Here is a 24,162-nt window from a genome sequence, read left to right as displayed (position 1 = left end):
CAAAATTATTAATTTTTTTCGTCTCTAAATTGTAGTCTTACTGGATGATACATTAAATGTTTGAATAAAGATTTACAAACTGCATTGAATATTTCTGCTTTATTTGAGTAAAAATATAACAGACACTATTTAATAATTTAAATCAACTATTTTATTGGGCAATAGATAAAGTCACAAAGCAATAATAATTTCCATAGAAATTCATGAAAAAGAAAAAAAGAGAAAAGAAAAAGTTAAATACCGCCCATTCTACAGTCAGAAAAAAAAGAAAATTAAACAAAAATACACAAATTCTAAATCAGCCACATTTTTTCCCCAAACCACCGTTCTCCGCCGTAATCTTGGCGCGACCGCCGGTTAAGCTCAGCACCGACGTAGCTGGCTAGTTTGGCATTTTTTTACAACTTTTATGCGTATTTATCTCTTCGTTTAAGCTCCCGTAAGTGACGCTTTCAATTTTGGTGCGTTTTTTGGTTGCCTTGTTAGTGTGTTCATCTTCTTGTTCTGTTGTCTTATTTGATTGCTCGCTGAAATCAGTCTTACCTCCAATTGAAAATATAGCGTTGGTCTGATCAGAGATGATGCCCTAATTTGATTTCCCCCAATTTGATGTAACCCTAGTAATTTTGAAAATGACCAATTTTGAACTGATTTTGACTTCATCATTTGTATGCAGCTGACACGGGCCTGTGTCTATGCGGCAATTGCAGTCTGTATGTGTTTTATGCATGCGTTCATTTCTGAGAAATTTAATGCTGCAGAATTGCTTTAGCTTTTGTTTGGTGTGGGAACTCGAGTTCTGGAAAAAAGAACTGGACTTTTTTTGCTGTGCTGCTTAGATTAACTCTGAATTAAACCCAATGCTGTTGGTTTCACCATGTTCAGTATATGTATGTTTTTGCACTCTGTACTTGTAATCATTCTTATGGGAAATGTGTAATACTATGAAATAGGTTTTGGTGTGTTAGATGTGGGTTCTTAAAGACCTTAGTTTTCTCAATAGCTTAAGTTTTGTCATCTTTGGGGTGGCATTTCTCTCTCTGGAGCCCCTTTTGGGGATCAGCTAGAAATTGATCTAATTAGAGATAAATGGCTACTGAATTTCACAATTATGTGATCTTTCAGTTCTGTTCACTGTTTGACTGTGTGGTTCTTCTAGACAAGTGCTGAAGAGTTAGGAGGCAGGTCATGAAATTTACGTACTATATTTTATATTACATTCCATAGGAAAATGGATGGGACTTCTTAGTAAACATTTTTCATCCATCAATTATTCTGTGCTTTTGAATGTTTATAAGATGATCTATGTTTGATTGTTAATATATTTTTAAGCTTACATACAGATATTTTCAGTATTTTCAGAATCTTCATCAACTCTCTTCTCGTACCCGTTTTATTTTCTCACATATTGAATTTAATTGACAGGTATCCGTGTCTGGATTGGACGTTTGCGGTTTAATTTCTCTAAACTTGAGTAGATTTCATCAAACTTTGTTCGACTCCTTTGTTATGGTCTTTGGCTCTAGTTGGGGGCCAAACTGCATGTTGCAAAGCACGTATTATATTGGTCTAAGATAAAGATGAATTTACAGACACATCATACAGGGCAGATCTCGGGCCAGGTACCCAACCAAACTGGTACTATGTTACCTGGGCTACCACAGCAAAATGGAAACCCTATGGCCAGCCAAATGCAGAATCCTAATATTCATCGGAATGTACCCAATATGGATCCAGAAACTATTAAAAGACGCAAATACATGCAAGAGAAAATGTAAGGAGCTTTCTCGGATTATTTCTACTTGTGCTATTTCTAGTGCTTCCTGGTTTGTGTAGAAATAGGTGAAGGTTACTTCTGAAAACATGCTGTAAAAACTGCTTGCTTGATTTGTGCTGAGGTTTAGTTTCTCTGTTCTGCAGTTGGAACTTTCTTATGCAGCGGCGCCAACAATCGCCTGAGGTTCCCAACAGGAAAATGGTTGATATAGTGAAACGTCTAGAAGACGGTCTATTCAGAACTGCTGCAACAATGGTTTGTTGTTTTCTAATCTGCTTCATCATGCAATTATCCTCCTTGTATAGCTAATGTTTTGTTGTGCATAACATTACATAAACAATTTTTGGGTTGACATTAAAGTTAAATATAAGTTTCAAGAATCTTCAAGTATATATGAGTGTAATTGTGTATGCATGTTGGAAAATTGTTAGCATAACTACTTATACTATTGAGTTACTATTCATAAGTTCCTTATTGCATTTCTATTTCTCATTACGTCATTTAATGGCAGGAGGAGTACCTAAACCTGGAAACTTTAGAGAGGCGTTTGCACATTCTGATTAAGCGCTTCCCTACAAGTAATAACAATCAGCAGATGCAACATGCCAATTCTTCCACTCCCGTCGGTACAATGATACCCACACCTGGGTTTCAACAAAACTCAAGCTTTGTTGGAACTTCATCAGTGGATAATTCTTTCGTGAACCATAGTAGTTCCAACACAATCACATCGTCAACCATGAATTCGGGAAGCTTTTTTCCAACTCGAAATGGGTCTCCTGGAAGTGCACATGGTAGTTTTTTTAGTTCATCTGATGGTCTTTTCGGTCTTTTCATCTATGGAGTATTATCTGGTTGACTTTTCACTCATCTAACGGATTAATTTTCTGCAGGAGCTTTGGCTGGTGGGTATCAGCAGTCACCTAATACTTTCTTGGTCAATCCCGGTGGAAATAACATGATGACGTCCATGGGTTCGCAAAGAATGGCAAGTCAAATGATCCCAACTCCTGGAATTAGTAACTCCAACACTAGTGATATGATTACTAACACTAGCAACAATAATTCCATGAAAATTGAGCCATCAGATGTTGGAGCGTGTCCTGATGTTGACTCTACAACTGCATCACAGCCTATGTTGCAAAAACAACATGTTGGGGGTCAAAATTCTCGTGTCTTACACAATATTGGTGGGCAAATTGATAGTGGAGGCAGTTCTACGTTACAGCAGAAATCCTTTGGAATAAATCATGGGTCCCTAAGTGGAGGGTTTGGAATAATGGGAAAGAATATGTCTGTCATGAACAGTTCAGGAACCACCGAGGGATATTTATCTGGAACTATATATGGCAACTCCACCAAACCCTTGTCTCAGCATCTTGACCAGCATAACCAAAGACCAGTAACACAAGGTACTTTATCTTCACCATTACAACCAGGCTTCTGTTTCCTAACGTGTTTTCCCAAATCCTTAATGTAATGAGAGTTAGTCAAGGATACCTCTGGTGCTTCTAGTTTGTATAATTTTTGACAGTATTCCATTTGACAGGTGATGCCTATGGAATTGGCACTACCGATGCTTCTGGGTCTGGAAACATGCATATTCCTGTAACAACTGTTGGGTCAACGATTAACAACCCAAGTTTGAATGCCATATCCATGCAATCAATGCACAGGACAGATTCTCCTTTGATGACCAATAACCAACCAAATGTATGTTCTTCTCAACAGGCAACTGATTCTCACTCAGTAGATCAATCACAAAAGGTGAACTTTCAATCGCAGTATACAGTGAAAGAAAATCTTGTGCAACCTCCTCAACATCAGCTGTTTCAACAGCCGTCCCAGCAGTTTCAGCAACGGCAACCTTCTCAGCATCAATTGCAACAAAAAAGCAAAATGCAAAACCAGTATTTGTTGAGAAATGATTCTTTCACTCATTCCCATTTATCGCCTAGTATGGCATCTGAGGTGAAGCAGGAGATTGGAACAGAGCATCATAATGAAGGTCTTCAGTCAAAAGTTACCCACTCCTTCCATTCCGATACCCAGAATCAGTTCCAGTCAGACTCTCTGGAGGGCCATTCTAGATCTTCTCAGCCCTTTTCTCATTCATCTGTGCCGCATGATACCTCATCATTGCATCCACAGCAATTTGTTTGCAACATGCAAAGTGATTTTACTGGTCTTTCTGGTGGTGTTCAACCAGATGCAGCATTGGGCGGTCAGCAGTATTCCAAGCCTCAAGATATGGATGTATCAGGAAGACTCCCACTTGATCAGACTATTCATGAGGAAATTCATCAAAGATTAACCAGGCAAGATGGAGCTCAACTAAATAATTTATCCTCAGAGGAATCTGTTATTGGCCACTCTGGAACTTCTAGATCAACAGAACCAGTGAACACAGGTGACCCAGCACCTCGAACTTATAGCATTATTCGCGAAAAACAGTTCAAGAACCAACAGAGGTGGTTGCTATTTTTGAGGCATGCTCGTAGATGTCATTTCCCAGAAGGGAAATGCCCTGAGCCTCACTGCTTAACTGCTCAGAAGCTGTTGAAGCATAGTGGAAGTTGCAACTCTCTTGAGTGTACATACCCTCGTTGCCGTGCGACAAGGGTATTAGTCAATCATCATAGGCGCTGTCAGGATACAAATTGCCCTGTTTGTATACCTGTTAAAAGCTTTATGCAGGCTCAATTCAAGACACTTGCTCGTTCTAATTTGAGGCCTGGGTTGCCTACAGTAGTCAATGAATCTTCTGGTGTCCATGATATAGCTGGAACAGTGGGAAGGTCTACTCCAAAGATAGACCCAGTGATAGCTGAAACTCCCAAAGATCTAGAACCTTCTACTAAACGTACAAAAGTTGAGCAAGGTTTGCAGTCTCTTGTCCCTAGCAGTGGATGCTCTGTGGCAGTGACCTCTACTGTAAGTGATTGTCATATCCACGATCTACGTCAAAGTGAAAAGGATTGCAATTACCATATTCCAATAAAGTCTGAAATTAGTGATGTGAAAGTAGAGGTGAAAGTCCCTGTAAACGTTGCACAGGAAAGTCCCAAAATTGAGATAAAAAAGGACAACTTGGATGGTGCATACATCCAAACTCCAAAAGGTGATGATGTCACACCTAGTGATTCTGTTGGATATGGTGTTCATCAGGTCACAAAGACAGAAAATGATTCGGCACAGACTAAGCAAGAAAACACTCCATTACCTCCCGAGAGTGCATCCAAGTCTGGGAAGCCAAAAATAAAGGGAGTATCAATGATTGAATTGTTCACGCCGGAAATGGTCCGCCAACATATTATGGGTCTCCGTCAGTGGGTAGGACAGGTCAGTGTCATCCATTTTCTCAACCTTATTAGGCATATGATTAAATTACTCTCCTTGGTTAATTACTGTCAAGGTGCTCTATGTATGCCTATTGAAGGCTCCTGAATGCTACTTTTAGCAATTTAAAGCATTTTATGAAATTTCATCACAGTCGGAGTCTTTGAATTTGCATGCATTTATCTAATCAGACAGTTAGAAGCTCATTTGTGTTCTCTTTTGCTTTATTTTGTTGTACTATTTGATATGGACTAGGATTACACTCATAATATGCCTTTCTTGCTCTGAGATGCTTTGAAAATTTCTTCCCCTTGGCAAGCTTGTAAAGATAACTTAAACATCTGGAGGCAACTCTGCTTGTTTTTTTTGTTTAATAATAATGCTTGGTGTTTTGATAACACAAGACACAACTATTCTAGACGAGGATCCTTGAATTCATTCTTCATTACTAACATTGATTTGGTATGGGTCCATCCTTTTTTCTTTTTGATGCATTTTTCTTCCTAGATCCCATGTTTGGATTTGGAAGAGGGATGGAACAAAAACTTGTCATTTTGTTGGGTCACTTTGTTGGATTAGATCTCACCCAGTCATGCCTTCACCTTCCTCAAAAGCATCATACGTCATATATGCTCTTCAGATTTGTCATTCATCATTTCCTCTGAAATTTATAATTACTCTTTTCGTCCACAGAGCAAAGCAAAGGCGGAGAGAAACCAGGCAATGGAGCATTCAATGAGTGAAAATTCTTGCCAACTATGTGCAGTTGAGAAGCTTACTTTTGAACCTCCTCCTATATATTGTACTCCCTGTGGTACTCGCATTAAAAGAAATGCAATGTATTACACCTTTGGATCTGGTGAAACCCGCCATTGCTTCTGCATTCCGTGCTATAACAATTCTCATGGAGACACCATTGCAGTAGATGGCACGCCTATTCCAAAGGGAAGGGTGGAGAAAAAGAAAAATGATGAAGAAACTGAAGAATGGGTAATGCCTTATTTGCTTGCAGAGTTGTTCTATTCTGATATTTAATCTTATACTACGCTAAGTAATTGTTTCTTGCAGTGGGTTCAATGTGACAAATGTGAAGCTTGGCAGCATCAAATCTGTGCATTGTTTAATGGTAGAAGAAATAATGGCGGAGAAGCTGAGTATACTTGTCCAAATTGTTATATGGCAGAAGTTGAAATGGGAGAACGCGCACCATTACCGCAGAGTGCTGTTCTCGGTGCAAAAGATTTGCCTAGATCACATCTAAGTGATCACTTGGAGCAGCGTTTAATTGTAAAATTGAAGCAAGAGAGGCTTGAAAGAGCAAGGATGCAAGGCAAAAGCTATGATGAGGTTATTGACTTACACTGTGTAGCATATTTTTATATTCTTTGCTTGCACATACACTATATGTGTGTGTGTGTGTAAATTATCAGTATTGTGGTTTGTGCATTTGTAGCAAGTTTTTTTTATTGAATGGTTACTGTCTAGGTCATAATTTTTTTGCCCATTTTTCCAGATCCCAGGAGCAGAAGAACTTGTAGTAAGAGTGGTATCGTCAGTTGACAAAAAGTTGGATGTTAAGCCTCGCTTCCTGGAGATTTTCCAAGAGGAAAACTATCCAACAGAGTACCCTTATAGATCTAAGGTATGTCTTTACATTTTGATACAATGCTTCTTAATTCTTCCATATGAACTATATATCTAATATTTCAGAAAAAAACACTATCAATATTAGTCACGAAAAATCTGAAAAATATAACTGGAGATTTGTTTCTTGATATGCCTCCTTACTTAAGGTTGGTGCCTTCTTTGTTTGCATATGCTGGGAGCCTAGTTAAGCAAGAATGAATTAATTGCTATTGCAAATTAGCTGGTCCATTAATGTGTTGTAACTGTATTTACTATGTTACAGGTGGTCCTGTTATTTCAGAGAATCGAAGGCGTTGAAGTGTGCTTGTTTGGCATGTATGTTCAAGAATTTGGATCTGAATGCCAGCAGCCAAATCATCGAAGAGTCTACCTCTCTTACCTGGATTCTGTTAAGTACTTTAGGCCAGATGTCAAAGCTGTCTCTGGCGAGGCTCTTCGGACATATGTGTACCATGAAATTTTGGCAAGTTAGCATACTCTTTCTATTTTCCTTATAGTTGATGGATTTACAAAAGAAAAGATGTTACCATTTCTTTATAAGTATGCTGATATGTATTTTTGATTCAGATTGGATATTTGGAGTACTGCAAAATGCGTGGTTTTACAAGCTGCTACATCTGGGCATGCCCTCCGCTGAAGGGTGAAGACTACATTTTGTATTGTCACCCAGAGATTCAAAAGACACCCAAATCTGATAAACTTCGAGAGTGGTCGGTGTCATTACTGTCTAAATCTGAGCGATTATTTATAGCAGCATTTCACTTTAATTGTTCTCTTTCAGGTACTTGGTCATGCTACGAAAAGCCACAAAGGAAAACATTGTCGTGGAGCTTACTAATCTGTATGAACATTTCTTTGTTTCAACTGGTGAATGTAAAGCAAAGGTAACTGCATCTCGTCTGCCATACTTTGATGGAGATTATTGGCCTGGTGCTGCGGAGGACATCATCTATCAACTGCAACAAGAAGAAGATGGGAGAAAACAGTCTAAGAAGGGAACTTTGAAAAAGATCACAAAAAGAGCTTTAAAGGCATCTGGCCAAACCGATCTTTCTAGTAACGCATCAAAGGATCTGATGTTAATGCACAGGGTAAGATCTTTGTCATAATTGTATTTTAATTTTTTCTTCAGAAATTGTGCTCAACTGTGGGTATGCGTCACTGTGTATTTTGTTGTTCTTTTTCATATTTGCAAGACTAAGCAATTACTGCTGCTATTTTCTTAGTGATACTAAAATAAATTCTTTGTTTCCCTAGCTTGGTGACTCCATAACTTCAATGAAGGAAGATTTTATCATGGTTCATTTACAACATTCATGTACTCATTGCTGCATCCTAATTGTTTCTGGAAAACGGTGGGTCTGCAAGCAGTGCAAAAAGTTTCAGCTTTGTGACAAGTAAGGATTATTTTCAGTTTCTGTCTCAGTTATCGATATACATTTTCTTGTTGATTTCATTTCCAAGGGATTTTCTATTTCCACCATGCATATCAAAATGTTACTCCATATCTCATGTATTTACTCTTATTTTCTCGAGATATCCAATTTTTTGGTTGATTGCATCTGGAATAGCATCATGCTGCATGTTATATATGTAGAGCAGTATACTAATCGACTCCTTTCAGATGCTATGATGCTGAGAGGAAACGTGATGATAGGGATAGACATCCTACAAACTACAAGGATGTCCATGCACTTTATCCTGTAAGTCTCGACGATCATAATGATGGCTGACATTTATCTTTTGCATATGAATTTTTGCTAGATTTAATTCGTTTGAGCATTAGCATTTGGACTGAGAAATTTATGAATCTGCAGGTTGACATTGCTGAAGTTCCTGATGAAACTAAAGATAATGAGAATCTTGAAAGTGAATTTTTTGACACAAGACAGGCATTTCTCAGTCTTTGCCAAGGAAACCACTATCAGTACGATACTCTTCGCCGAGCTAAGCATTCTTCCATGATGGTCCTATATCATCTGCACAATCCGACTGCCCCAGCTTTTGTCACCACATGTGTCAAATGCCACCTTGATATAGAGAGCGGGCAAGGTTACCGATGTGAGACATGCACCGATTATGATCTATGCAACGCTTGCTATCAGAAGGATGGAGGAAAGGATCATCCTCATAAGTTAACTAATAATCAGTCCATTGATCCTAATGCACAGAACAAAGAAGCCAGGCAATTACGAGTCACACAGGTAAATTTTACTCTAAGATCACACACCCACCGTTCAAGTGCCCGATTCCTGACACAAATTTCTTGGACTTGTTTTTGCAGTTGAGGAAAATGCTCGAGCTCCTGGTGCATGCTTCCCAGTGCCGGTCGCCCCTTTGCCAGTATCCAAACTGTCGCAAGGTCAAAGGCCTTTTCCGCCATGGCATCCAGTGCAAAAAGCGTGCTTCAGGAGGCTGTCATTTGTGTAAGAAAATGTGGCACCTTCTCCAGCTTCACGCCCGAGCATGCAAAGAATCCAACTGCGGTGTACCACGTTGCTGGTTTGTTCACAAAACTACTCCATCAACATAGTACTCCCTTTTATCGTCTTAAACATGCTCGTCTAAATCCTCTCATGCTCGATGCAGGGACTTGAAGGAACACCTGAGAAGGTTGCAGCAGCAGTCAGATTCACGACGAAGGGCTGCTGTAATGGAAATGATGAGGCAACGCGCAGCAGAGGTCGCCGGCAGTTCTTGATCACCTCAAGTTGTACATAGCGATAGCAAGCCAGAAAATCCTGTAGTTATTGGAAAAACTACATTTCCCCTTTTGTCTCATTCGATGGAAATCGGAGAAGTAGAATTGAAATCTTTCACGACAGCCTTCTGATCTAATAGGAAAAGCAAAGGAGATCGGCTTCACCATCAACGATGTTTCTCGTTCATATGAGCTAGCATCATAGGATGTTTATAGATCAGCAACTGCTTTTCTTCTGCTTCAAACTAGCTACTGTAATTTAAATGGGAAAAGAGGGTACAGAAATCAGTATTGAATTTTTTGTATTTGTTTACTGAGTATTCCTCCCTTGCTATCATTTGATGGCTGAGTGTATCATAGTATCTTTTACTTGCATAGTTTAAATGGAGAAGAACATTTTCCCATATGTTTTGAACTTTTCTACAAATTATTGCTCTACATTTAAACATAAAGCAAAAACAGAGAGGATCTAAGGCCAGTGAAGGAATTTGCAACTTTGGAACTCAAAGAAAATTATAAATTTGTTGACCAGTGAATTAATCAGATTTTGATTTTGGATCTAATAATTTATTACCCAATATATTTGTGCCCAAATATTACAAGTATCGGATATGGGCTTCTCAATCTTACATTTTCTTATCGGCTCCAAATATACAATTATTCAACTCTCTAATTATATTACAAGGTCAAGGAGTAGTATACAATTGAATAAATTGCTACAACATGAAATATATTTAACTTTTTAGACCATATGAAAATAAGAACTATATCTATCACTTGGGCTGGTTGTCAGGGGCCCACTACACCTCAACTATATATATATTTTCTCATCAATGAATTCATATCTAAGCTTCTAGTAAGGCCAAATTTCAAACATGATAAGAGAATTTGGCATTTGATGATGAGAGTTCTCTATCTACCAACTGAATAGGCTCAATTATTATTATTATTATTATTATTATTATTATTATTATTATTATTATTATTATTATTATTATTATTATTATTATTATTATTCACCTAGTTGTTGACTATTAAAATGTGATTTTCCTATTTTTGTTGTAAAGTTAATACTCAACCACTTGCCGTTGGAGTTATTTCTAAAGTGTAAATAATGATTTAATTCATTTTATGCAAGTCTAATTGCACTTCTATAATAATTAATAATCAGATTAATTATGAGAGACATCAACGTTGTTTTATGTAAATAAACAAATAGTATCAACTTGCCATTCAATATTAATGTGTCACATTCTACAAACTGCTGGTGGGGGTGGCATTGAATTAAATTAATTGACCGTTGAAATTATTCTAAATAGTAGTTATAGAAATATAGAAAAATGTAACTTGTTGTTAAACAATCTTTTGTTCTCTAACTTAGCCATCAGAGATGACCTCTCACGTTCCTCACAAAAATAAAACCCACTTGCAGTTTACTAACTCTAACAACCTTCATTATTCAAACAGAAAAAATAAATTCTAACAACCATCCATTTTAGCATGTGAAATATTCACAAAATCGATGCACATTATCATTTATTTATTAAATCGAATGTCAATTTTTTTGTGTACGAACGTTTGGCGGTGTGAAATACAGTATCAGCTCCGAAACCTATTAATAGTCTTAATACTAAATGATAAGAACTTAAATTTAAAATTACTACACAGAAAAAAGGTGATTCAAGGGTTAATATTAGTTTTAATTCAGTATAAAAATTCGATAAACAATTGTGTGCATTCATATATACAGGGCATCATTTCTAATTAAATTTAATTAATATCGAGTTAGGATTTGTTAATTCCTAATTGGAACAATATAAAGCATGAGGTGAGGTGGCAAACTATATTATAAGGCAACTGATATAAATTTATTGCTACATCATATCATTAATTGGAGTATATTAATGAGAGTGGAAAACTGATTATTTTTATAAGAGCATCCACGATAAGAATAGCCCAGCCATAGCCTAGCCACAAACTCCTCCTACCATATCATTAGCACTAAAACTCCTCCTGTCACATCATCAAGACAAGCAATAGCCCAGTCATAGCCTAACCACAATAAACAAAATTATAAAAAACAAATAATTAACAATCACACAAAATACGGAATTAAATTTACGACACAGATACATAAAAATTTAATAATAATATTAAAATTAAAAAAAATTTCATGAACTTCACACTTATAGTAAATTTCTTACTATAAAATATTTTTCAAATAAGTTGGAGATGGCAAACATGAAAATTAATGAAATGAAGCACTGATCCTAATATGCCTCAGGTTTATGGATTGAACTCCTTCAAATGAATCTATGTAATCAAGAATTATGCCTCATTTCTGCTCTAAGAATCTCACAACCACCAGGGATCGAGGAAGTTTGAGGAAACATACATACAAGCATGTATAACTACTTGTGACCAAATAAAATGGTCTAAGTTGGAAACCCTAAACAACGTGCACAATTAAGCTAGTAGGCTTGACAAACCTAAAACTCTACCATCAATGATAATTAATAAAAGAATAAAAGAAAACAAAAATGAAGTTGGCATTCAATATTAAGGTGTCACATTCTACAAAGTGGTAGCTGGTGGGGGTGGCATTGAATTAAAATAATTGACCGGTTGTTTTGCCATCGAAATTATCGGTCATTGAAAATTAGATAAATGTAACTTGTCATTGATCTTTAAATTAGCCACCTCTCACGTTCCTAACAAAAAAATAAAACCCACTTGCACTTTACTAACTCTAACAACCAGCTTCATGATTCAAATGATCTCAAACAGATAAAATAAATTCTAACAACCACTCATTTTAGGCCATCCACAACGCTTCTTAAATTACTATTCGCGGGCCCCACTGCACTTTTTACTCCATCCCTTAACTAAGGGACGGAACCTGCAACCCTCCGTCCCTTAAATTACTATGATATGATTTCATTAATTAATGAAAACCCCTTTTTATAATGCTAGGACCTTAGTGTTGGTTCGACTTAACCTAGTCAACCGGGAAACGATATACAAAGAAAATCCGGACGGAGCTTATAAATCACTCAACACAAACAAGTTTAAAATACTTAAAATAAATGTTTAAAAAAAAAGAAAACAAAGTAATAAAATACTATTTCACGAATTGCAGGCTATTTAGCGACGTAATTCGCAAATCTCTCTGGCGGCTTTAACTGTCACTGTTCTTCATCCTCACTGCCGACCTTCTCTAGCGTATGAATCATCAGAAAAGTCCGATTATCATTACTCACCCCAACTTCCCATATAGTATCTTTGGTAAGTGAGAAAATTAGATAACGTGGAATAAATATCTGCATTAGTCAATCAAAATGCGCCACATGGGTACGTGCGTCCCGTGTTGTCTCGCGCCCCACCCCAGCACGACCCGGGGTCACTGCCTCTCTTTTTATTTTGCAATTTGACCTTAAATCAATTCATTGTTTCTTGTTAGAAGCATCGCCTGTATTAAATACAGTAATTGTTAATTAGAGTAGACTTTATGATAGAGTGTTAGTATTAAAATCTCAAAACATCAAATTGCCTCCCTTCACATGGCTTACATTATTATAACTGTACAAGTTGGCTAAGTTTTTCTTTTTTTATACAATTATTTCATTGTTTTTTGGTCAGGTACAGGGTGGCCTCATAAATTTTGTCCAATTTAATTAAGTAGCTGAATTTGACCATTTTGAGTTTAGCAATTTAAAGCTCAAAATCCATGCATAACTCTTGGTGCGATTGAATCGGAAAAGCAATTTGAAACCGGCAAAGACAAAGATTTACCAAAAGGTATTTTCTTTTTTCCCCTTTGAATATATTCAAAATTCATCACATAATTGTGGAGTATGCTGTTTTTCTTTCTTAGGCTTGTTAAGATTATTTTTCAATTTGGATTTATAGGTTATATGCCAATATTAATTTATCCTAGTTAAAACATAAATATGATAGTACATCTTACATCTGGAGAGTCTCAATTTTGTCATAAAAATATTGTTATATCATTATAATACACCAAACTTTTACTACTAAAGTTGAAGAAGCTTAAAAGAATGATATATATAGCCGCAGTGAAATATTTAGTTTTAAATCACATTGTAGTTGATTTGTTTCCATTTTAATAGCAGTTCCAGTCATTTTCATTTATCTTTCTAATATGATTAATATATGGTACTCTCTAGTCATATTCTTTTTATTTTATTTTTTTCTTATTTTATTCTCTTATCAATTATACTAACTCCGTTCATTAAAAATAGACTAAGTTGTAAATTACACGAGTTTTAATGCATAATTATCAAAATAAGAGAGAGGTAGAAAAGATGGTGAAAGTAGTGTTTGTGAAAGTAATATTTTAACCGCTCAATTTGTGGACTCTAAAAGTATTAGGATATCAATATATGTATAATATTTTCAATTTGGACTCTCAAATTGAAAATCGTACGTACACCACCATGGACCACTAGTACTATTAGAGAAGGCTAGTCGCCAGGAATATCGCGCATCCTACCGTGATTGTTCCTCATTTCAATTTCTAATTCCGTCTCCGAGTACAACCGATTACCAAATTCTAAGCGAAATGTTTCTTTATAGTGCGTAAAGTGGAGAGAGAAAAAACAGAGAGTGGTTCTATTTTTTTAGAAATGTGTCTTTCCAATATACATGCAACGATCATATTAAGTGCAGTTATTGCAGAAGCATAAACATGGCGGAGGCTGCGGTCTTAGAGATGATACAAGATCTCAAGAGTTTACACGTTACATGTGCCGATACCAGAAAGCAATCGATTTTAAAGAGAACAATCAATGAGCTTACAGAGACATTGGATTTCTGGAGAGACTTGGAAATGGAAGAGAGGAGCAAGCTAGAATGTTTCATTGCTGAATTGGTAAAGTTGGCTCGCGATGTCATTGACGTGGAATTTGAGTTTTACAGTAACAGTATCAATAGCACGTATGAGAACCTCGTAATTCAGATGAAGACGACAAAGGTGCGGATGAAAAGTATCGGATATGAGGAAGAAGGGGAAATTGTGGTGGGGTTGGAGAAAGACGTGAAGAAGTTGCTGGAAAAAAATATCTTAAATAAATTAAAGGACTTTCAGATTTTGTGTATAAAGGGCATGATCGGTATCGGGAAGACAAGTCTGGCCAGACAACTGTACAAGGCCGGGGCTGGCCAGTTCGAGCGTCAGGCTTGGGTATGCGTTTCTAGTGACATGCGTAAGGATGAGGTACTTATGAGACTGATACAGCAAATGGTGCCAGGATATAAAAGAAGAACATTTCAAAAGTTGAGCGACAAAGATTTCCTTCGCCAGAACCTGGAAGGATTGTCATGTTTCGTAGTCTTGGACAATCTGTCGAAAAAAACACACTTAGATTACATTTTGGATGGTCTTCCATCTCGAGGTATGTATCTCCCTCCGTTTTGATAATCTTTGATGAAATTTTGGATTAACCGACCGTAGGTCAATTTTGGTCTTAAATATATGACCAAAATATGATTTTTTTTCCAAAACATTCATTTTTTTGAAAAACGAGTCCATGACAACTAAAAATGTCGCCCAAGTAGTTCTTTTATTTACGGTCCCGTAAAAAAACTAATGGTCATGCCACTGTGCAATTAGCGTTGATAGTTAGTTTTTTGACAAAACCGTCAAAAAAGGATTATGTCGGCGACATTTTCATTTGTTATGGACCTGTTTTTCAAAAAGTGAATGTTTTGAGCCAAATTCGTATTTTGGTCATATGTTTATGACCAAAATTGACATTTAGACTTATATATAACCCAAATTAATGACTATATCAAATGATCTACTACTATAATAATTAATCCAAATCTCACAGTTGATTAGCCTCACAAGTTTCCTTTATGTAATGATTGTTCTAATCATGCCAATATATAAATATATGCAGGTTGTACTGGAAGCAGGTTGCTGTTAACAAGTCGCATTGATCTTAGATCAGCCAACATGTTGCAGTTAACAAGTCGCTTTGAGTTTAGAACAGTAGACGTTGGTTATACTCATGAGATGAACGCTTTGGATTCTGACAAGAGCTGGAAATTGTTTTTGAAAACAATTGATAAAGTTACAAGTGTTGAGAACAAATTCTCAAAGGAGATGGAGAGAAAGGGGAAAGAGATGTTGAAAAAATGTTGGGGTTTGCCGCTTGCTATAATAAATGTTGCAAGGCAGAAAGCAACACAAAGACTTTCGGGGATTGAATGGGAAGCACTTTTTGAGTCAATTGAATTGAGTGATACATTGAAGTTACTGGAACCGATGTATCATCAATTGGATGATAGAATCAAGCCAGAGTTCGTGCATTTGTCCCTTTTTAAGGAAGATGCAATATTGAGGGACGAAAAGTTGGATCAGATTTGGGCTGTAAATGGATTAGGTTTTCCAAAACTTTCATCGGTTTTTGCTCGTAGATCGATTCTTAGAGTCGTGAAGCGGCTCTTTAGTAAAACAAGGTTTCGCCTGCATCCTTTGTTACACATGATATCAATCAGAAAAGCAGAAGAGGAAATGGGCTTGGAGATCTTAAGCAGCAATGGAAACAGTAGGCCCTCTCAGAATGCCCGTCATCGTGTTATCCATTGTGGCAGAGACAAATTTGATCCTTTCACGAATGAACTTAGCAAACAACTTATTTCTCTTATCTTCCATGGAGGTGGTAGCTACTTGGACGACACTAGCTCGTCTTATTGGGAGAGTTTTGAATCACTCAAAATACTTGACATGGAAGATTTTGGGGTGAAGACTTTACCCGAAACAATCGGCACACTGGTTGAGTTACAGTACTTGGGATTGAGAAATAATTACATACAAGAGATCCCACAGTTGTTGGCGGAGTTAAAAAAGCTTGAGGTTCTTGATATATCTCAGAACTTTATGGTGGAGGTCCCGGATATTATATTGGAAATGAACAGCCTTCGTGATGTCCACATGTCTAATGTGATTTTCCGGGAGTCTTTGAAAGTAGCTACGCTGTGCAAACTGCGGACCCTAGAATACATCTCGATTTATGATTGGACATATGAGCGCCCGAGCTTCAGGAGAATAATGTATGACTTTGAAACGCTGGGCTTTGAAGAAGTTGATGAAAACTCGGATGTAGATACGCTGTTTGCATCACTAGCTCAGTTTCCGTATTTTATTAATCTTTTCTTAAGAGGGTTTCGTTATAGAAGCATGCCGTGTTTGGACAAAATTGGTGCTATACGAAAGCTCACGGTACTAAAACTAGACGGGCGTATAGGTAGGCTACCGAGTGCTGATAGTTTACCTGAAAGGATTTTTTACATATCATTGGTAAATACTTGTCTTGATGAAGACCCCATGCCGACATTAGAGAAGCTCATTTTCCTAAGCCGGCTCAAACTGCGAAATGCATACACTGGTCGAGAAATGGTGATCCAACACGGCGGATTTCCCAGGCTCAAAGTGCTTTGCATCAATGAATTGTGGAATCTTAGAAAGATACGAGTTGATGAAGATGCAATGTTGATTGTCGTGGAACTAGAAATCAATAGCTGTCCACATCTGGAGACACTTCCGGAACGGATTCAGAGGATGTCTGAACTGAAAAAGTTTAAGATGGTAACAACCAAACACATTGCAACAAAGATCAGAAATGCAGGTTTGACCTCCGAAATTTCGGAGGAGGATATCGATCCATAGTCTGAAGTTGATATACATCGGGTTAGTTGAGTGTATTTTTTCTTCTTCTTTCATTTTCCTTTTGTGTATTTGCTAATAACTTGGTTTACTGTTTTTGTAAAAAAATTACATTAGAAAGATACAAGTTGTGGAAGGTGCAATGTTGACCGATGCGTGTACCTCGACTAGCAGAGAGACAGAGGCTGTATTCGCTGGCTCAACCAATTCTTCACCAATGCCGTCGCTCCCGAGGGCCATCACCAGACGTCTCCGCAAAGTTCATCAACCACGGTGTCTTGAAGATTTTGTCTATGATTGTTTCCTTTATTTATCTTTTATTTTTGGAATCTTATTGATTTCCATGTATCGAGTCGAGCATAATTATATGCTCCATTCTGGGTTTTCTTTGTCGGTTCTTTCCCGGAATGCAAAAGAGAGTCGAACCGCACAGTTGTAAATAAGTATAAATAGATTTATTGTATTCCATCTCAATTAAGAAGTACTAGTACAATATAATTTGTCAATTTCTTATGCCCTCTTCTCTCTATCTCTCTCTAGTGTGTGTGTTTAGTGGTCTTTATTTCAGTGTATGTGGTCTTTAAACAGATTTGTATGGCAAGTGGATTTGACCAATCTTAGCAATTTAGTTGGTCAATCAGTTATTGATGCATGGAAGAAAAAAGAAGTTTCATCTCAATCCTCTATTGCACATGCTATCCATCCAAAAAGCTGAGAAGGAAATGGGCTTTGAGATCTTCAGGAGCTATGGGGATAGTAGACCCTCTCATCATCATGTTATCCATTGTGGCAGAGACAAGTTTAATCATTCCACTAATAAGACACCAACGTTAGTCCGTCATACTGGGAGAGTTTTGAAAATTGGGCATTGTTGAAGTTGATGAAAAGTCGGATGTAGGCAAGCTCTTTGCATCACTAGTTAAGTTGGAGAGGCTTCGTCGCCTTATCTTGAGAGGGTTTTGTTTCAGAAGTATGCTATGTTTGGATGAGATTGGTGTTCGAGATGGAGTCTGGCATCTCAGACTAGATGGGCGCCTAGTGATAGGATGCAAGATCCTATCTAGAACTTCGAGCACACGTGACGATGAATTTGTGAAACAAAAGCAAGAAACCAACCCTAACGTGAGGCTAGGGTTTTGATTCTCAATGACTCGATCTACGGGAATTCTACAATATATAGAATTCCCCCTACTTGATTCGGACTTATGATTCGGGAAAAGAATCAAGAAGAAGTAAATAGTTCTGCAAATAAATAAAAAACAAATCAATCTCTAATGTTGGAATATTGACTACCCAACATACTCTTCATCAATGTATTTACTTGATTCACCCATTTTTATTGGTCGTTGAGGTAAATTTAATGCTTAGGACTTGAGTGAGAGTTAATAAACCAGACTAATGTACATGACTAATTTGATTACTTTTTGTCCAACAGTCAAAGTAAAATATTTTATAACTTTCAAATATTAAAGTAATCTAGTTAATTAGAATGACAATTAACTCACTAATTTGTTGCGGCAATTGCATTGATAAACAAAGTGTTAAATGGGATGAATAGAGTGTAACTTTACAAACATTATAAATATTTAAAAATTAATAATATATATATAACTCAAGATGATTAAAAAAACTACTCTAAAAAATTTAGCCAATATCTACAATTCAGAGCAAAAGTATAACTCAAAGATAATTAGAAATTGAGCAGTGAATTAATCAGATTTTGATTTTTGATCGAATTATTTAATTACCCCATATATTTGTGCCAGGATATGGGCTTGTCCAATCCTACATTTTCGTATGGGCTCCAAATATAAAAGTTATTCGATTCTCTAACTATATAACAAGGAGTTAGCAAGGCCCAATTTTAAACATGATTTGTCCTTTGCGGCCCATATGATATGGAGTGTATATACTTTTGAAAGTTTAGAAGACCTTTTTGTTTAACTAAAATAATTGTGATATCTAATTACAATTTAATTTATTGTGCATCGCACTGGATTAGTTAAAAATAAATGAGAAAAATATTTTCGGATTCCTGTTTTAACCTTCTAATTTAATCTATTTACCTACTATAGAACCTTTATTATTCTATTTACTTTCTATAAAGAGATAAAGATGAGAGTAAAGTTGAATTAAGATGATTGCTCTGCCACACCTAATCCAGCAGAATAATCATAATTAAAAATTGCCCGCAGGGGCGTAGCGCAGTTGGCAACGGAGGAGCAGATCTTGCTGTAATAATTAAAAAACAAATTGAGAAAAGTGGAATTAATTGTATTAAACAATTGACGAAGCCAGCTAATGTTTTCCCCATTATTAGGTATTGTATTTTGTCTGGTATTGGTGTCTTCATTAAATTTATCAACAATTAATATTTTTATATTCTCCACTTATTACTAATTAAATCACTAGTTGAATTTGAGCACTCGTAGTTCAAAAATCAAAATCACTTCAAACTCTGAAATCGGAAAATCAATTCGAAATCAGCAAAGATAAGAAGAAAGGTTCACAAAAGGTATTTTCATTCCTTCTTTTTATAATTTCAAAATCCAAAAAGTTAATTATGTATGTTGTTTTTTCTATTTAATCGAGAAGTTTGAATTTGAAATCGTTCGCTTCAGAAATTTGATTCAACACAAAATCATTTTTGTTAAATAGAGAGTTGTTAGTTCAGTAATTCTGAAGAGTTTAATCATGTTAAAATTAGTTTCATGTATCGTTTTATTCTTTACATATTACAAACGTTTTTTAATTAGGAATAATATTTTAATGTGTAGTTCATTATCTCCTTCAACTCTGAAAGATGTGTGGAAAAAGAGGCTGAATCTGAAAATCAATTCAACACCGGCAAACTAAAGAAGAGAATTGCACAAAAAGGTATTTTCTCTCTTTCCTTTTGTAAAAATTTCAACTTTGAATTTTGGACACCTATATTCCATATTCTGCAAATTATATGCTAAGAAAATAAAAAAAATTCCTTTATAACCTTATTAACTACTATTATAATATACATACAAGTACAACCAATTAATGCATTGTTGTCTAAAGTGGAGAGAGAAATAAAATAGAGAGAGGCCCTTTCTATTTCAAAAAGGGTAAATTGTTAAATTAATCACAAAAGAAAAGATGGTTAAATTCTGGCCCGTTTAATACTTTTTTAAAAACTGAATTATAAATCACAAAAGTTACCGACTTCCTTAGGTTGATACATGTTTATGTGCTGAGTGGAATATTTGATATAGGCTACCACATCATCGCTTATTTTGTCGGAAAAATAGGCGGATGAGATGATTTTGAAAATTGCAAACTTCGTTATTTTAACCATCTTCCGTGATTTATTAGGCAATTTGCATTTTTAAGAAATGTGTCACTTTTTGTGGGACTTCTTGGATCATAATAATACTCTCAATTTTTGAAAATAGGGGAATAGAAGCATAACCATGGCGGAGGCCGAAATCATAGGGGTGATACAAGGTCTCGAGAGTTCGCATGTTACATGTACAGATATCCGCGGGCGCTTGCTTATCGAGTTCAAAATTCGAGTGCTGAAAGAGATGTTGGATTTCTTGAGAGAATTTACAATGGAAAAGAGGAGCAGGCTGAAATATTTAATGGCTGACTTGGCCGATTTGGCGAAAGATGTCAAGGACGTGGAAATTTTTGATTACCGCTATTGTCCCGAGTATGCGAACATCAAAGATGAGATCAAGATGGCAAAGATGCGGATGACAAACTTTGGAGCTGATGAGAAAAATGTTGGAGACGAAGAAGAAGCAGAAGAAGAGGAAGTTGTGGTGGGGTTGGAGAAAGACGTGAAGCAGTTGCTTGACAGAGCGATTTTTAAAAAATCTGATGTCTTACAGATTTTTTGTATAAAAGGCATGATTGGTATCGGGAAGACAACTCTGGCCAGACAAGTGTACAAGGCCGGGGCTGGCCAGTTCCAGCGTCGTGCCTGGGTATCCATTTCTAGTGGCACGAGTAACAAAGAGATACTTATGAAACTGATTCAGCAAATGGTGGACGGATATGAAGGAGATCCGTCATTGGAAGAAATGGACAACCGGAGTCTCCAACGGATGCTTCGCCAACACCTGCAGGACATGTCATATTTCATAGTTCTCGACAATATGCCGAAAGAAATGAGTTTGAGGTCCATCTTGAAAGGTTTTCCATCTCAAGGTATACATCTTTGTCTGTTTTGTTTATCTTATAATATTGTATTTTATCCAAATCATTAGCCTTCCTAATGGTTTCCTTTTATAGTTTTATGTAATAATTGTTCTTATAAATGTATGCAGGCCTTACTGGAAGCAGGTTGCTGTTTACAAGTTGCTATGAGTTTGGAACAACCGATGTCAACTATACTCATGAGATGAAAGCTTTGGATTCTGATAAGAGCTGGAAATTGTTTTTGAAAACAATTGATAAATTTACAAGTGCTGAGAATAAATTCTCCAAGGAGTTGGAGAGGAAGGGCAGAGAGATGCTGAAAAAATGTGGTGGTTTGCCGATGGCTATAATAGATGTTGCAAAGCAGAAAGCAAAACAAAGACTTTCGGGGATTGAATGGGAAGAGCTTTTTGATTCAATTGATTTGAGTGAATCAGTGAAGTTATTGGAACCAATGTATCATGAATTGGAAGAAGATATCAAGACGCAGTTCTTGCATTTGTCCCTTTTTAAGGAAAATGCAATAATTAGACAAGAAAAGTTGGAACAGATTTGGGCTGCAAATGGATTAAATTTTGTAGAAGTTACATCGGATTTTGCTCGTAGATCGATTCTTGAAGTCGTGAAGATGCACTTTCAGAGAAGAAACTGTCGTCTTAATTCTCTATTACACATGTTATCAGTCAGAAAAGCAGAAGAGGAAATGGGCTTAGAGATCTTAAGGGGCAATGGAAACAGTAGGCCCTCGCAGAATGCCCGTCATCGTGTTATCCATTGTGGCAGAGACAAGTTTAATCATTTCACGAATGAGGATAGCAACCAACTTATTTCTCTCATCTTCCATGGAGGTGGTGGCTACTTGGACGACACTAGCTCGTCTTATTGGGAGAATTTCAAATTAATCAAAATACTTGACATGGAAGATTTTGGGTTGAAGACTTTATCCGACACAATCGGTGCATTGGTTGAGTTAAGATACTTGGGATTGAGAAACAATTACTTACAAGAGATCCCACACTCGTTGGCGGATCTGGAAAAGCTTGAGGTTCTTGATATAGCTCTGAACTTTATGGTGGTGGTGCCGGATATTATATGGCAAATGAACAACCTTCGTGATCTCCACATGTCTAATGCGATTTTCCAGAAGCCTTTGAAAGTAGATGTGATGCAGAATCTGGAGACCCTAGAATACATCTCGATTTATGATTGGACATGTGAGGGCCAGGGCTTGAAAACAATGTATTCCTTCCAAACGTTGGGCATTGAAGAAGTTGATGAAAACTCGGACGTAGGCACACTCTTAGCAACACTAGCTAAGATTCCGAACCTAAATTATCTTTTCTTAAGAGGATTTCGATTTAGAAGCATGCGGTGTTTGGATGAAATAGGTGTTTTACATGGACTGAGGGTACTAAAACTAGAAGGGCGTATAGGTAGGCTACCAAGTGCAGATAATATACCTTATGTGATTACCTACATAGCATTGGTAAATACTTGTCTTGATGAAGATCCGATGCCGATATTAGAGAAGCTCAGTTGCCTAAGCCACCTCAAACTGCGAAATGCATACACTGGTCGAGATATGGTGATCCAACGGGGCGGATTTCCCTGGCTGGAAGTGCTTTGCATGAATGAATTGTGGAATCTTAGAAAGATACAAGTCGATGATGATGATGCAATGTCGCGTGTAAAGGAACTAGAAATCAATAGTTGTCCACATCTGGAGACACTCCCGGAACAAATTGGGAGGATGTCTGGACTGAAAAAGTTTAAGATGGTGACAACCAAACACATTGCAACAAAGATCAGAAATTCAGGTTTGACCTCCGAAATTTTTGAGGTGGATATCTATCCATAGTTTGAAGTTGTAGAAGGTGCAATGTAGACCGATACGTGTACCTCGACGAGCGGCTGAACTCACCAGCTCGGTCATTTCTTCACCACCGGCCGTCGCCAGACCTTGTTGCAAACTTCATCAACCACTGTATCTTTATGATTTTGTCCTTTATTTTTGGTATCTAATTTGTTTGAATGTATCGTGTCGAACATAATAATAAGGCTCCGTATTTTCTTTGTTGGTTTTTTCCCGGAACGCAAAAGAGAGTCAAACTGCGTAGGTTTAAATAAGTAAACAGATATATTGTTTCTACTGTTTCAATGCAACTAAGTTCAATTACTTAATTAGCCTTAAACATACAACTTAAGTGATGCAAACATGAAAATTAATGAAATCACAAAATAAAAGCATTGCTCCTATTATGAATAGAGTATAACTTTACAAACATTATAAATATGTATAAAGTAATACCCAATGGAGATTAAAAAATTGTGTTGAAAGTAGGAGAGGGGAATAAAGTAAGAAAAATAAAGAAATACTCCCTCCGTCTATGAAAAATAGGGCACATTTGCCATTTTTTGTTGTCCATACCATTGAAAAAAGGAAAGTTTTCAACAACTGTTCTCTTACTAATAATATGGACCCCCACATTCCACTAACACTACTTCTTTCTTACTTTTTTCCATTCTCTCTTACTAATATGGATCTCACATTCCACTAACACTACTTCTCTCTTACTTTTTTCCCTTCTCTCTTACTAAACCCTAAACCCTCTTAATTTACCAATTCTACATTAAAACTCGTGTCATTCACAAAGTGCCCTATTTTTCGTGGACGGAGGGAGTAGTAAAGTAGGTTGTGGAATAAAGCAAGAGTTATTGAAGTTATGTTTTTTGTCAAAAAAAGCGAAATAATACATCGGGTTAAAAAATACAAATATATAACTTAAGATAATTAAATTTTTTTAGCCAATATGTATAATTCATAGGAAAGGTATA

General features: G+C 36.6%; 3 protein-coding genes across 4 annotated transcripts; all 3 read left to right on the top strand.

Moving 5' to 3' along the window:
- The first annotated feature begins 283 nt into the window (after nt 1–283).
- LOC121758069 (histone acetyltransferase HAC1-like) lies at nt 284–9,870 on the top strand. The gene is made up of 17 exons (XM_042153508.1): nt 284–439; nt 1,426–1,774; nt 1,921–2,032; nt 2,289–2,571; nt 2,671–3,189; nt 3,327–5,119; nt 5,810–6,106; nt 6,185–6,463; nt 6,630–6,758; nt 7,026–7,226; nt 7,331–7,473; nt 7,545–7,854; nt 8,021–8,160; nt 8,388–8,466; nt 8,581–8,967; nt 9,048–9,265; nt 9,353–9,870. Exons 2-17 carry the CDS (start codon nt 1,581–1,583, stop codon nt 9,462–9,464), a joined length of 5,196 nt encoding a protein of 1,731 aa, XP_042009442.1. The 5' UTR covers nt 284–439; nt 1,426–1,580; the 3' UTR covers nt 9,465–9,870.
- Nucleotides 9,871–12,647: 2,777 nt separating this feature from the next.
- On the top strand, nt 12,648–17,667 carry LOC121758608 (probable disease resistance protein At1g58602). 2 transcript variants are annotated; one of them, XM_042153982.1, is made up of 5 exons: nt 12,648–12,749; nt 13,104–13,262; nt 14,163–14,878; nt 15,386–17,178; nt 17,272–17,667. In XM_042153982.1, exons 3-4 carry the CDS (start codon nt 14,173–14,175, stop codon nt 17,155–17,157), a joined length of 2,478 nt encoding a protein of 825 aa, XP_042009916.1. In that variant the 5' UTR covers nt 12,648–12,749; nt 13,104–13,262; nt 14,163–14,172; the 3' UTR covers nt 17,158–17,178; nt 17,272–17,667. The 2 variants fall into 2 exon arrangements, with proteins under 2 accessions (XP_042009916.1, XP_042009917.1); XM_042153983.1 differs by having other exon boundaries at nt 14,154–14,878.
- Nucleotides 17,668–19,511: 1,844 nt separating this feature from the next.
- LOC121756824 (probable disease resistance protein At1g58602) lies at nt 19,512–23,410 on the top strand. The gene is made up of 4 exons (XM_042152224.1): nt 19,512–19,669; nt 19,932–20,031; nt 20,577–21,336; nt 21,456–23,410. Exons 3-4 carry the CDS (start codon nt 20,595–20,597, stop codon nt 23,183–23,185), a joined length of 2,472 nt encoding a protein of 823 aa, XP_042008158.1. The 5' UTR covers nt 19,512–19,669; nt 19,932–20,031; nt 20,577–20,594; the 3' UTR covers nt 23,186–23,410.
- Nucleotides 23,411–24,162: the final 752 nt, after the last annotated feature.

This window comes from Salvia splendens, chromosome 12 (genome assembly GCF_004379255.2).
Source record: "Salvia splendens isolate huo1 chromosome 12, SspV2, whole genome shotgun sequence".
NCBI classification, from domain to species: Eukaryota; Viridiplantae; Streptophyta; class Magnoliopsida; order Lamiales; family Lamiaceae; genus Salvia; species Salvia splendens.
Note: the sequence above shows the minus strand (reverse complement) of the source record. Positions and strands in the feature narration are given on the sequence as shown.

Excerpts from the sequence above, each read along its gene's own strand:
- LOC121758069 (XM_042153508.1), top strand. The coding sequence starts at position 1,581 with ATGAATTTACAGACACATCATACAGGGCAGATCTCGGGCCAGGTACCC. Across the intron at positions 6,464-6,629 it reads AAGGCAAAAGCTATGATGAG|ATCCCAGGAGCAGAAGAACT; the intron begins GTTATTGACTTA and ends CCATTTTTCCAG. Across the intron at positions 7,227-7,330 it reads ATGTGTACCATGAAATTTTG|ATTGGATATTTGGAGTACTG; the intron begins GCAAGTTAGCAT and ends TTTTTGATTCAG.
- LOC121756824 (XM_042152224.1), top strand. The coding sequence starts at position 20,595 with ATGGCGGAGGCCGAAATCATAGGGGTGATACAAGGTCTCGAGAGTTCG. Across the intron at positions 21,337-21,455 it reads GAAAGGTTTTCCATCTCAAG|GCCTTACTGGAAGCAGGTTG; the intron begins GTATACATCTTT and ends AAATGTATGCAG.
- LOC121758608 (XM_042153982.1), top strand. The coding sequence starts at position 14,173 with ATGGCGGAGGCTGCGGTCTTAGAGATGATACAAGATCTCAAGAGTTTA. Across the intron at positions 14,879-15,385 it reads GGATGGTCTTCCATCTCGAG|GTTGTACTGGAAGCAGGTTG; the intron begins GTATGTATCTCC and ends AAATATATGCAG.